The sequence below is a fragment of the Pelodiscus sinensis genome, chromosome 1 (genome assembly GCF_052426305.1).
Source record: "Pelodiscus sinensis isolate ZL-2025 chromosome 1, ASM5242630v1, whole genome shotgun sequence".
NCBI classification, from domain to species: Eukaryota; Metazoa; Chordata; order Testudines; family Trionychidae; genus Pelodiscus; species Pelodiscus sinensis.
In genome coordinates this window covers 328897930-328910733 of record NC_143052.1, presented here as the reverse complement: position 1 = coordinate 328910733, position 12804 = coordinate 328897930, and the positions used below count along the sequence as shown (strand labels likewise).

At 41.2% G+C, this 12804-nt stretch overlaps 1 protein-coding gene across 1 annotated transcript; it reads left to right on the top strand.

The window, feature by feature from the left end:
* Window positions 1–729: 729 nt before the first annotated feature.
* LOC149525976 (maestro heat-like repeat-containing protein family member 2A) lies at window positions 730–12468 on the top strand. The gene is made up of 7 exons (XM_089776569.1): window positions 730–866; window positions 3778–3920; window positions 7253–7375; window positions 8209–8371; window positions 8872–8970; window positions 10473–10624; window positions 11684–12468. Exons 1-7 carry the CDS (start codon window positions 827–829, stop codon window positions 11846–11848), a joined length of 885 nt encoding a protein of 294 aa, XP_089632695.1. The 5' UTR covers window positions 730–826; the 3' UTR covers window positions 11849–12468.
* The last annotated feature ends 336 nt before the right edge of the window (window positions 12469–12804 follow it).

Sequence of the window (12804 nt, the reverse complement as noted above, 5' to 3'; positions counted from 1 at the left end):
TTAGGTGATGAGCTTCCGTGGGCCAGACCCACTTCCTCAGATCAAATAGTGGAAGAAAATTGACACAACCATATATACCAAAGGATACAATCAAAAAAATGTACACATATGAAAAGGACAAATCAAATTTTATGTGTTCATTTTTTTATTGTATCCTTTGGTATATATGGTTGTGCCAATTTTCTTCCACTATTTGATCTGAGGAAGTGGGTCTGGCCCACGAAAGCTCATCACCTAATAAACCATCTTGTTAGTCTTTAAAGTTCTACATAGTCCTGTTTTTTGTTTCAGCTACACGAGACTAACACGGCTACATTTCTATCACAGAAATCATGGATTCTGTGACTTTCTGGGACCTTTGTGACTTCCACAGTAGTTGGTGTGGTACATCTCAGGGCATCCCTGGGTCCAGATGCTGTGCTGGAGCAATGGTTGGAGAGCAGTCAGGGTACCCTAGGCAGTTCACCCACCTGGAGTGGAAGTAGTAGTGGCACCCTAGCCTGCTCTCAGAGCAGTGGAGTCTGCTGGAGTGCTGCCTTTCCCCAGCACCTAAAATTTATTTAGGGCCATTTTTAGTAAAAGTCATAGACAGGTGACAGGTCATCTTAACCATAGTTCTCTCCAGCACAGTGACAGAGTCCCTGTGTGCCTACCTGGTCATCAACAGTTTATGGAATTTGCTTTGGTCACAAGGATGTCACAATAGTGCTTGTGTAAGTTTAACTGGAAGTTCTGGTTGACAGACTGAGAGGCCATCTATCTCTCAGTACTGGAGCTAGTTGGAGGGAGAAAGGATTGAGAGAAGGTGTTGAGGAAAGACTAAACCATGAATACATTTGTGAGTGAACAGGAGGTAATTGATAGAGGTAAGGGTCACTATTGTATTTTTTATATCCAACCTGTATCCACACATACACATTCAAGAGCATGGGTGCATAGAAACGTGTAATATTCTCCATTTATATGACCAGATCATTAGCTGCTGTAAATCCAGTGAGCCTCTACTGACTTCCCTTTTAATTGACTTGAGTTGAAGGACTGGCCTACAGCCTCTGAACCTGGAAACTTTCCTGACAACCTGAGTCACTATTGGATGTTATGGGGAAGGTCTTCTTTCCTTTCTCCAGTTGTTTTATGTTTAATATGGGTCCTTATTTTATGACTTCTGCATCCTTGGAGCCAAAATCTAGAGGTGCAAAGCATCAGAGATGGGAGAAATTAGAAGAGAAAACACAGAAGGACTTCTCTTCTAGCTGACTGTGTCTAGACTACAAAGTTCTATCACTTTTCTTCTGAAAGAGGCTTTTCTGACAGTTGGCCCGTCTACAGTGGGCCAAATGTCAGAAAAAAAGCCTCTTTCAGAACATCCCTTCTTCCTCGTAGAACAAGGTTTACAGAGATGCTGAAAAAACATGTCTGCTTTTCCAATATTTTTTTGGAAAAGCAGACGCATTCCTTGGACGTGGCAGAGCTTTTCTGGGATATCTCTGGTATCCTGGAAAAACTCTGCAGTCTAGATGTACCTGCTGTCTACTTAAGATATTAAGTGGATAGCTAGCATATTAAATGGAGGATAACAAAGCGTTTCTTAGCTCTTAATCCTACACCATTACTATTGCAACTGTATGGGCAATGTAAGTTACAGTTCTGATTCCATCTGCATCTGGGTGTTGGAATCGAAGGGTAAGGATGGGTAATCGCCTAATCTTGAGCAATCTTTCATGGGAAGGGTAAATTCTGATCAATTCCTCCTCCATGCCTTGGAATGCTGTTACAATGGAGACAGATAAATATGGCATTTCAGATTTCTTGTTAAATATTAAGTCTCCAGGAGAATTTTTGCTGAGAGACACATGGGAGATAAAATCCTGATTTTATTAATACATCAACTATTTCACAGTTTCAGAGAGTTTAAGGCTGGTAGGTCATTAGATCATGTACTTTAATCTTCTGTATGTCACAAACCATTACGTTTCACCTAGCAACCCTATGCTGAAACCAAAACTTGTCTTGGACTAAAAATTGTCACTCTTGAAGGGTATGTCAACACAGCAGTGTTAATTTGGAATAACTGATGTTATTGCAAAATAACATAGTCCGCATCTACACAGCAAGCCATTATTTCAACATAATGTCAAATAATGTCAAGCTGGAGAACTTCTTTCTCCGACTCCTATAACCCGCATTTTATGGGGAGTAAGGGAAGTAGGAGGAAGAGTGCTCTTTCCCCGACTTCCTGCTGTGTAGACAGCGCCAAAAGCCGAAATAAACTATTTCAACTTAAACTGCACAATTGATAGCTCAAGTTGTGTAGCTTATTTCTGCTTTAGCCCTGCTGTGTAGATGTGCCCAAGGCCTAGGAGACTAAGATGCTGTGTGCTGCAGACAGAGGATAGGAGAAACTGAAATGCTACCAATGCCTGAGGCCTTTGCAATGGTAGAGAAATGATTAGGTCAGAAAAGCCCTGATGATCCTGGTGGTTGATCAGTGCCCCATACTCCTGAAGAAGACAAATTCCCAACCTCCCAAACAATAATCCCTGCTAGTCTGACCCAGGGAAAATTCCTCCCCACCCTCAAATCTGGAGATCAATTGCATCCTGACCAATGTTCTCTCCAATTCTACGTGTAGAATACATTTTAGGTGCATTGAGGCATGTACGGATGTGTACAACCATTAGAAACACATGTCTGCCACCCAAGTGCTCAGTTTACAGGTAACACTGATCCTGACTATGTGAGCAAGACTTACCAAGACTTAATCTCTGAGGCTTCACATAAAGGTATGGGGCAATCACCCTACCCATGGAAAACACCTAGCTAGATAATTTCATGGAGGTTAGGTCCATAAAAGGCTATTGGCCAGGGGATAAAATGGTGTCCCTGGCCTCTGTTTGTCAGAGGCTGGAGAGGGATGGCAGGAGATAAATCGCTTGATCATTGTCTTCGGTCCACCCTCTCTGGGGCACCTGGTGCTGGCCACTGTCGGCAGACAGGATACTGGGCTAGATGGACCTTTGGTCTGACCCAGTACGGCCGTTCTTATGTTCTTATGTTGTGCATTGGGGGAAAATCTTTTAGGGTCTCTAGAGGCAACTGGACAAATACCTAGTCCGTGTGTCTTCTCTGCAAGTATTTAAATTATCATAAAATAAAACTGAAGCCTTTTTTCAAAACAGAGTGCATAAAGTTTGACTTCTAAATTCATACAGTGGGGTCTTTGAAAAGTGGCTTGATTTTCTAGAGATACTGAACCCCTAGAAGATTTTTGCACCATCCATAGGTAATTCTGGGTGCTCAGCACTTTTGGAAATGACACCCTGACTAAGCAAAACACTTCAGCATGCATGTGTTTAACTTTAGATTTATTTGTTGGCATAGAGTTAGGCATGTGATTAAGTTGCTGAATCAGGATGTAGGCGTGTTAATATGGATTTAGGAGTTTTAGTTTAGGCACCCAGTTTTAAAAATCTTGGCTATAAATTATTCTGTGTGCTATCAAAATGCCTAAATTAATAGTAAAGGTGGAAAAGATTAGTTTATGTGGGGATCTTATTTAAAAGGAGCAGCTTTTCCTTATTATAATCCGTCCCCCCACAATAGCTCTGCAAACAGACATGGTCACCATGAGGGAAGAAAAGGATTTGCATGATTCCCAGGTCCACTTATCACCATGTCTGGTCTCCTACAGAGTCTTTACTAGATAGTGAATTAAAGACACAAGCACTGAATCCCAACATCAATGATAACCAGCAGAATCCTTTCCTTTAATTTCAGCTGTTTACAGCAAGGTTGTTCTCCTCCTGGACCATATGGACGATCAAGATAAGGCCTCTATTGCCCTTGAGATTGTCAAGATAGCTGAGACCAAACTGGCTGTCGTTGTGACTGTTCTGCTAGAAAAACTTCAGCAGGATGAGGTAAGGCAGTTTCATCAAATCACATCTGTTTTCCATGTTTCCACTCCAAATTCTGTTTGACTTCATGGAAGTAATTCAATACAGAACTTGGCTCAGCCCACCTTCAGTGTAATCAGTATTTACCCTTCTGTCTTCATGCAAAACTCATCCTGCAAAATTCTGTTACAGATCAGGATGATATAATAAAGAGACACTCAGAGGAGCACTGTCCTTTTGTACACACTGGAGTACATTGGCTGTATATTATAAAAGTGCACTGTAGGGGTATCTATAATCTCTTATAGCAGTATTTTGTCCTCCTTTAGCATCTTCATCCAAAAACCTCAAAGCACTTACCTACTTACTCATGAATTAGGTTTTACAGCACCTTTGGGAGAGTGATAAACATCCCCATTTACTGATGGGCTGTGTCATGGGGAATTAAATAACTTGCTCAACACCACATAGTGAGTTAGTAGAAGAATGGTGAATAAAACCCATGTGAACTGACTCTCTGCTCTAAACCCAAGACAACACTTCTTAATTATAATGACATATGATTGGGATATAGCTTTGAAGGGTTCTTAAATAATCCAAACCCCTTTTTCCTTTATTAATACTCGCATCCAGCAAAGTCCATTTCTCTATTAAGGGTCAACACAGAAGGCATTTTAGTTTCAAGTACCAGGAAGCCAAGACAAGCAGTTCATTTCTGGCTCGCTTGAATAGTGTGGGGTTCTTGTATTCATAAGTTATCAATTATGATTTTCAATTAAAAATCCTCCTTACATTTAAAAATGAATGGAAAGAGGCAGAGCCTCTCCCCACTAGAGCAGTAATAATAGCAGTTTGCAGCAGCATCCTTTAAAAGCACAACCACTGGAATGTGTAGCCAACCATTGGCTTTGAACATTCCAAAGTGCTTTATGACCTTAGCAGGCAGTTCACACCTTCAGCTGCCTGAATTCAGAGTTATAGACTCACAGGAGACAGATGCGAAAGGCTTGTTGGATCATCCAATTTCCCAGCAGTGCCTTTTTCATTTTTTTGGGCCAAACCAATTTTAACAGCTCCTAGTGACTGGGTTTCCACCACTTTCCAATGAAGACTATGTAATAACCTGATAGATGTCTTATAGCTGGGGCATTTTTCCTGATGTTAAAGTCTAAATTTTATGTCTCTGATACTGCCCCCTGCTGTGCAATGTACGTGCTGCAGGGTAAGAAACACTGACTCCTAAGCATCCTCACTCCACAGTGCATGCTATGCAGCAAGGAGGTGGTGGCTGGCTGGAGTAGGCAGTCACGGTTGTGCTGACTCTGTGGAGGAGAGCTGACCTGATCTGAGCCCAGGGGAGTCCAGTTGTTTTCCCACTGTGATGTGATACGATTTATTTTAGATCCAAGAGAAACCAGGACACTCCAGGGATACTTAACCACTTTCTTATTTATTGCAAGCTTTAAGCAGTTATGACAGTTGTTTAAGTTTTACAAGCCTTAAAAACAATTACTACACAATTTAAACCTTAAATGCCATACATTCTAAAGCAATAATATAGTGCAAAGCAATGCAAAAGCAATTAATAAAAGAGCTACTATAATACAATAATAAAGACTAGTTCACTTACACTTCACCCGTATGCTACCTACAGTAGCAGGCAGGAGGTCAGGGTTCATTTTCTTCCCATGCATTGGAACACCATGCACTGGATCACCGGTGTGTAGGGCCTATTTACTTCTAGTTACATCGAGCAGTACCTGTGGGTCAATCCTGCTCATTCCCTCCCACTGATTGTTCTTACTAAGCCCATTTTATAGCAAAGCGAGACTTGGTTGTTCTAATAATATTTACCAATTGATTACATATTGTGTAGGATATGTAACATGCCCAATACCCTATCTGGAGTACATCCTGTCACTCAGGATGTTGCTGCTATGTGCATAGTTGACAGTTGTATGGCTGCATCTGTAATTTGTGGTTATCAGAAACAGAAGTACCTGTACAAGATTGCTTGCCATGTGTTCTTGACATAGTCTCACGTACCATGCTTCATCTGCATTGTTATGCAAAACATTCCTTCCTCTCACAGCTTCTCCCATGACCTTGCCTGCATGCTTATGTGCACCAGACTTGAGACAGGCCTGGGTTTTGCTTGTTAGAGATCCGCACGTGTCAAAGGGAGACGTGGCCATTTATTGTCAAGGCAGGCTCCCCTACACCCACCCAACCTCACCCTGATGCATGAGGTCAGATCCCATAGAGGTTGCAGGTCTCTATTTAAAAGTCAGTTCTGCTGGCCTCCCTGCACTTTTTAAAATTTTCTCCTGAATTACTTCCAAGCTGTTGATCTTTTCTGGGGAATGTGGTGCCAAAAAAGTGAAATAAGCCAGAAGCAGTCACACCTCAGATGAACAATGAGAAACTGTTGTCTTCCTGCTTTATGACAAGATTCCTGTATGTAACAAACCCAACCCAGATGGCTGACTTTTTTTTTCACTGTCACTCCAGGTCACTTGTTGTTTCCCACTTTTCTCCCTCTCATTATGTCAGTTATATTGACCCCCTCTCTAGGTGCGCTAGTTTGCAGTTCTCTGAAATCAGTCTTGTTCTGCTCAGGTTTCTAATTTCTCTGTGCCCCTCTTGATTATTTCTCTGTCACAACTCATACCTTCAACTCCTCCATATTTAGTATCATCTGTGAATTTGAACTTTGATGGACCCCATAAAAGAGACCTTCAAGTGTGCTACTGTCAATGTAGAGGTAACTCCTGAGCTAATTTTCCCTAAAAGCTGCAGAAGATTTACTGCAGGAGTTGGGTATTTTATAATTGTATTTACAAATTCTGTCTGGAGTGGATAAAAAAAGGCATGATGCTAATAATAACAAGAACAACAATAACAACAACAATAATAATAACAACAACAACAATAATAATAATAATAAACGAAATTAGATAAGGGGGCAGTGCAGGGCCCTTCTTCTGATTAAAAAATTTGTAAATTGCTCAGCTTCTTCTGAAATGCTGCTAGCTGGGGTGATTGTGGAGGGCATAGCAAGTTTTATACAAATGAAGACTAGGGGTTACTTGAGTGAGTATGCAGGCTGTGGAATCAGTGTGGTCTAGTGGAGAGGACTCCAGATAGTGAATCAGAAGACCTGAATTATTTTCCTGGCTATTGATCTGCTCTTTTAGCCTGGGCTAGTTGTTTCATGTTTAGATTGTAAACTCTTTTGGGCAGAAGCTTATTAGCGTAAGTGTTACTATATTGCGTTACTATATTAGCTTATAGCATTACTATATTGTCATCAAGGAAACATTTTCCCCAATTGTTCTTTTATGTTTTGTCCCCAGAAAAACAGAGTAGACATTTACTGTATCCTGGAGAAAGTATTACAGCAGGATGCCCAGGTCCTAGAGAGAAGGCTACTGAGCAAAATAATAACACTTGCCTCAAACCACATGAGAGAGACTCAGGTAAGTTAGATTAACGGAAGTGTTGGAGCATAAGCTTTTGTGGTCAAAGACCCACTTCACTGCTTTTGCAGATTCAGACTAACACGGCTACCCCTCTGATACTCAGGTAAGTTAGTTTTCCCTATATGCTAATGACAGGAATGAAAGCATTAAAACACTAATTAAAACATTTTTTGTAAACTATATACTGAAACTCCAGGATTAATGACTGCTAGGGGCCCACAGATCCCCACACCGTCCTCCAGAAATCCCAGGTCCTAAGCAGCATGTGACTAGTTTCATCTTGTTCAAGTTACACATGTGCTTAAGTGCTTTGTAAGGTCAGGATATTGTGACATATATCAGATGCAGAGAGGCCTACCGTTTCTTAACAAGCAAGTATTTTGTGAAGTCTACTAGGGATTTCATTATTGATACTGATTTTGTGTGGAAGGTGCTCTGATACTATGGTGTTAAGCAGCAGGATGAAACCTTTAAACAGAATCTGAGCTGTTTCCAAAAGAAGCAGTATTTGGATTTAGGGGATAGTTTATTCAGGAAAATTCTCTGAATATCTTGAAGCTGCCCACCTCCTCTGAGGGAAAAATATCATGTCACTATGATAGCCAATCATCCACCACAAATAGCTAATAGCGAATAGTCTAAGCAGCTTGCAAACAACTGAAAGGCTGACAAGTGTTTAGCCAAACGATTCAATGATTATTTATGACTCATGATTCTGTTCTCAGAAAGTTGGGTGGAAAACAGAAATAAGAACTTGATTCATTTGAGCAGCATTGGCTGGTGTAGTTGGCTTTAATCACTTCAGTCTCTCTCTTTTTGTATTTTTTAAGGAAGCAACAAATGAACTAAAAGTGGCAGCGAGCAACACATTAGTGGCTCTGGCACGCTGCTATTTCAATGAGGTGATGTATGAGCTTCAATGTCATCTGAAACCACTGAAGCTGTCTGACGTGTTCACTTTGATTACGCTGGACAACCTATCATCAGCCTATCGTATGTCAACTTCCATCTTTTGTTTCAAAGTTATTGTCTTCCATTTAAGGAGAGAGGTTCACGCTCTGTACAGCTACACAGAGTGCTATTTGGGGGGCATGAGATGAACTGCTGTGGCTGGTTCCAGTTGCTAGACCATGAGCTATCCACACCAAGGTGCAAGCTCTTATGCCCCATTTGAAGTTCTTAAAGGACAGGATTGAGGAAAATCAGGTCTAGTGGAGCTCTTCTCCATTCCATTTCTCATCCCTCCCCAGTGCTCTCTCTCCTACTCTGGGAGAGGATTGGGCATCTGGCACAGCTGCACATTGGTGGAGAATGCTCCTCCTCAGGGTAAATCCCCCACTGATTTTTTACTTCTGCCTTATCATTTGTGTACGCAGCACAAAATGACCTAGGAGCCCATAGCATCCGACCCAGCGGTGTTTCTAAATGCGATAGTAAGAAGGCAGATAACAGTCAATTGACTGTCTTCCTTTTCTTCTGGTCCTTCTTTTCAGCACTCAAGTGCATTCCTTTTGAGGGAATGACCCTGTACAGCATGAGCTCCATGCGGATGTTAGTCGGCGAGAGCAGGCTGAGGCAACCATTTTGTGGTGGTAAGTGCCAGCACTTATTGTAGATGTCCAAAATGGATATTTAGGGGCCTTGGTACAGAGTTAAGTGACTGATCGTTTACAAACAGGCTCTGAACTGGATTGTACCAGGGGCTGAGTCCTCATGCTCCTGTGGCACTCAGTGGAGTTGAGAGTGCTCCTTACTTTGCTGGAGGTGCTGAGCATTTGTAAGTTCAGGCCCTTTATGACTTGTGGATATTTTAAAAATAAACAAAAGCTGATGCTGCCCATGTGCCAGGAAATTCCTGGGGGAGAATGTGCAGGCAACAGACTGAATTACATTTAAAAATGTCCCGTTTTCCACCCCTCCACCCATTCCTCCTCTTTAGTTTCTTAATTATCATCTCCTTTCACCCTCTTTCTCTGTCCTCTGGTCTTCTCCACTTCTCTCTTCCTTTGCTTTTTAGTTGATGCTCAAGTAAGGCCACGTCTACACTATGCAGAAGATCAATGCTGCTGCAGTTGATCACCAGGGTCCAAATTAGCAGGTCTAGTGAAGACCCACTAATTCGAACTGAGTGGGTGCTCCCGTTGGCACCGGTAGTCCTGCTTCTCATGAGGAATAACACTCCTGTCAACCTTCCACTGTGTGGACAGTCTGAAAACACGATTTAAGATACGTCAACTCCAGCTGCATAATTAACATAGCTGGAGTTGCGTACCTTAAGTCAACTTTCCCCTTTAGTGTAGATCAGGCCTAAGGGATTAATCCTGCACCTTTGAGATAAATGGGAATTTTGCCATCAGCTTCATAGAACATAGGATTGAGCCTTAATTTTCCTTTCAAGGGCAGCGGGTGCATCTAATTTTAGGGCAAAATGCTGTCAAATCTCAGTATAGCTAATAGGAGTTAGGGGCACTGAACATCTTTCAGACAAACTGTAACCCAATAGGAAATCATACAGTTTTAGGGCTAAATAAGCAATAACTGCAGAGGACATGAATCATTCAGAAAACAGCTGGTCAAAATATTTTGTTTTTTTATTACATTTTTCATATTTTTTTCCAAGTTGATGGAATATTAAACTGAAAAAATGTCAATGACAGTTTTAATCAGGATGTGTTCAGTGTTTTTGTACAGCTAAAAAGGTGGCTGAAATTTGTTGATTTTTGAAACATGTGAATGATCTTTGTAATTTGAAATTTTGAAAAAAACAAGAGTAAACACTTTTAATTTAATTTAAACTACCTTTACAATCAGCTCTAATTAAGAGGTAACAAGGGAGAAAAAAATATGTTTTCAAATGATGGGAATTAAAAAGAGATGGAGAGAGACAAAAGAGAAGAAAGCCTTTTGAGAAACAAGAAACGGAAAGGAGGGAAGAGAAATAATTCAAAACTGTTATTGGATTTCATCAGCTGTTCCTGAATTGGGCATGGAATTGTAATAAACTACAAGCCTGGGTGTCTTCACTGATAAAACAACGTATCCTTATTACTATTGCATCCTTTTCATATTGCCTGTCTTTTTTCCTTCCATGCAGTTCTGGAAAAATGGTCAAGGGCAGTAAATCTATATTTTAGGAACTGGGAAAGGTGGCCATTTCCCAAAATGGGTAAATCTCAATTCTGTGATGAAATTCTTCCCCTCTATCGTCATGTGACAAGCAAATGGACCACATGTGAAGATTTGGAGGTGAGAATTGTAGGCTTTCTAAACCTTTATGAGAAATTATATTGTTAAATTCTCTGTGTATGGCACTCTTTGTGATGATGGAGTTCAATGGCAGGTTCTTTGGGATAGAACGGAGTATGATGTAAAACATTTAAAAAAGATTATAATGTCACAATCTCATGGAAATTCTGTCTGTACATAGTGTACATAGATTCCAGTTTTGTCACCTGACATGCAGATGAATATAGGAGAATGGGCTAAATTCATTCCTGGCAGATGTCTATTCAGTTCCATAGTGATAGAAATGTAGCCGTGTTAGTCTGGGGTAGTTGAAGCAAAATGCAGGACAATGTAGCACTTTAAAGACTAACAAGATGGTTTATTAGATGATGAGCTTTCGTGGGCCAGACCCACTTCCAGTAGAGTTACAGCAGGAATGAGTTGGTTTAGTGTGCATACTAATCTGGGGAAATATCCCACTTGGGAAAGTTGTGAGGTGCAGTAGAATATAATTCTGAAACCAACACCATAGCTGTCTCTAGACTGGAAAAACTTGCCAGCTGTCTACACTGGCTGCTTGAATTTCCGGAAAAGCACTGACGATCTCATGTAAGATCGTCAATGCTTTTCCGGAAATACTATGCTGCTCCCGTTCAGGCAAAAGTCCTTTTCCGAAAGACTTTTGCGCAAAAGGGCCAGTGTAGACAGCACAGTAGTGTTTTCTGCAAAAAAGCCCCGATCGCGAAAATGGCAATTGGGACTTTTTTGCGGAAAAGCGTGTCTAGATTGGCCACGGACGCTTTTCCGCAAAAAGTGCTTTTGCGGAAAAGCATCCTGCCAATCTAGACGTGCTTTTCCGAAAATGCTTTTAACGGAAAACTTTTCCGTTAAAAGCATTTTCGGAAAATCATGCCAGTGTAGACGAAGCCCATGAGTCTTAACTCTTTACCAGGAAATATTGAGATAGGGCTGTTTCAACAGTGGAAAAGGGAAATTGCACTCGTCAGAAGTAGAAAAGATGGGCCCATTGCATGATATTGAATGAATTTGTAGGAACATAAATTCTGTGTCTCTATGTAGGTCAAGCAGGCCATTATCAAAGCCCTTGGTACTATGATGAGCCTCCTCCTGCATAAAGAAGATCATCAAGATAAGGTGTTCGAACAGATCCCATGGCTCCTTGAGCAATATAAAGAGGATGTTAATGTTTTTCATGTCACCAAGGTGAGATACTTATTAAAATAACTATCAATGTGTGCGCATAGGTGAACTGCACTAGCTGCTACCAGTGGCGTTTCCTGGTCTACATAGTGACTTGTTAGATAATAGATAAACACGCAAGTCTTGATTTTATAGACATGGTGACCCAGGTGACAAGTTTTGTAGGTAAAAGCCTCTCATGAAAAGTATCTTCTGTTTCTGGAGATGATAAGGAGGTAAGAAACAAAACACCTGTTCCCTCCCCCCGCCCCCCCATAAGATACTCCCTCCTTGTGATTTACTGGTACATCCTATCAACTCTGTGTCTCTCTTTTAGATTATAAATAAACTCCTCAGAGCAGGGGCTGCTGTGTGTTGTCTCTGGGCAGTATTAAATAAACTGCCAGTAGCTGAAAATTAATACTAAGAAGGCCTGAAGTGCATTGCTTTAGATTATATAACTAGATAGATATAAAATCACCGTCTAGTTCATCTACCGTTGTGTACAGGGCTGTTGTAGCTGTGTTGGTTCAAGGATATTAGAGGGACAAGGTGGGTGAGATAATATAATTAAAGATATTATTTCACCCACCTTGTCTCTCTTATTTCATCTACCCTCAGTATCACATGACCAAGGTAACTCTTGTCTGCTGATAGTGAGAGGATGGATTGAGGGCAGTTGGCTTCAGTAGTATGATTGAGCATGCTCAGTCTATGTGAGCTGGCTCAGTACAAGCCAAGCAGCAAATCCAGGGCCACAACCCTGCTGCCCTTCCCCCCTCCCCACTTCCTCCATGGTTTACTCCCAATCTATGTTGGCTTTCTGGTCCAGAATATGTGGTTGCTTTTGGGATTGGAATGCCCATGATTTTGAGGGAATCAATGTCTCATGGACTTGACTAAAAGTATCAGAGGACTACACAAGAGCCTAACTGTAGTAAAATATGTAGATTTCATCAGAGATATCCTGGAAGCTTCAAGCAGCAAAGAAGAAAAGTGTG

Coding starts and splice junctions, on each gene's coding strand:
- LOC149525976 (XM_089776569.1), top strand. CDS start 827: ATGAATACATTTGTGAGTGAACAGGAGGTAATTGATAGAG. Junction 8,372..8,871: donor CAACCTATCATCAGCCTATC/GTATGTCAACTT, acceptor CCTTCTTTTCAG/CACTCAAGTGCATTCCTTTT. Junction 10,625..11,683: donor CCACATGTGAAGATTTGGAG/GTGAGAATTGTA, acceptor GTCTCTATGTAG/GTCAAGCAGGCCATTATCAA.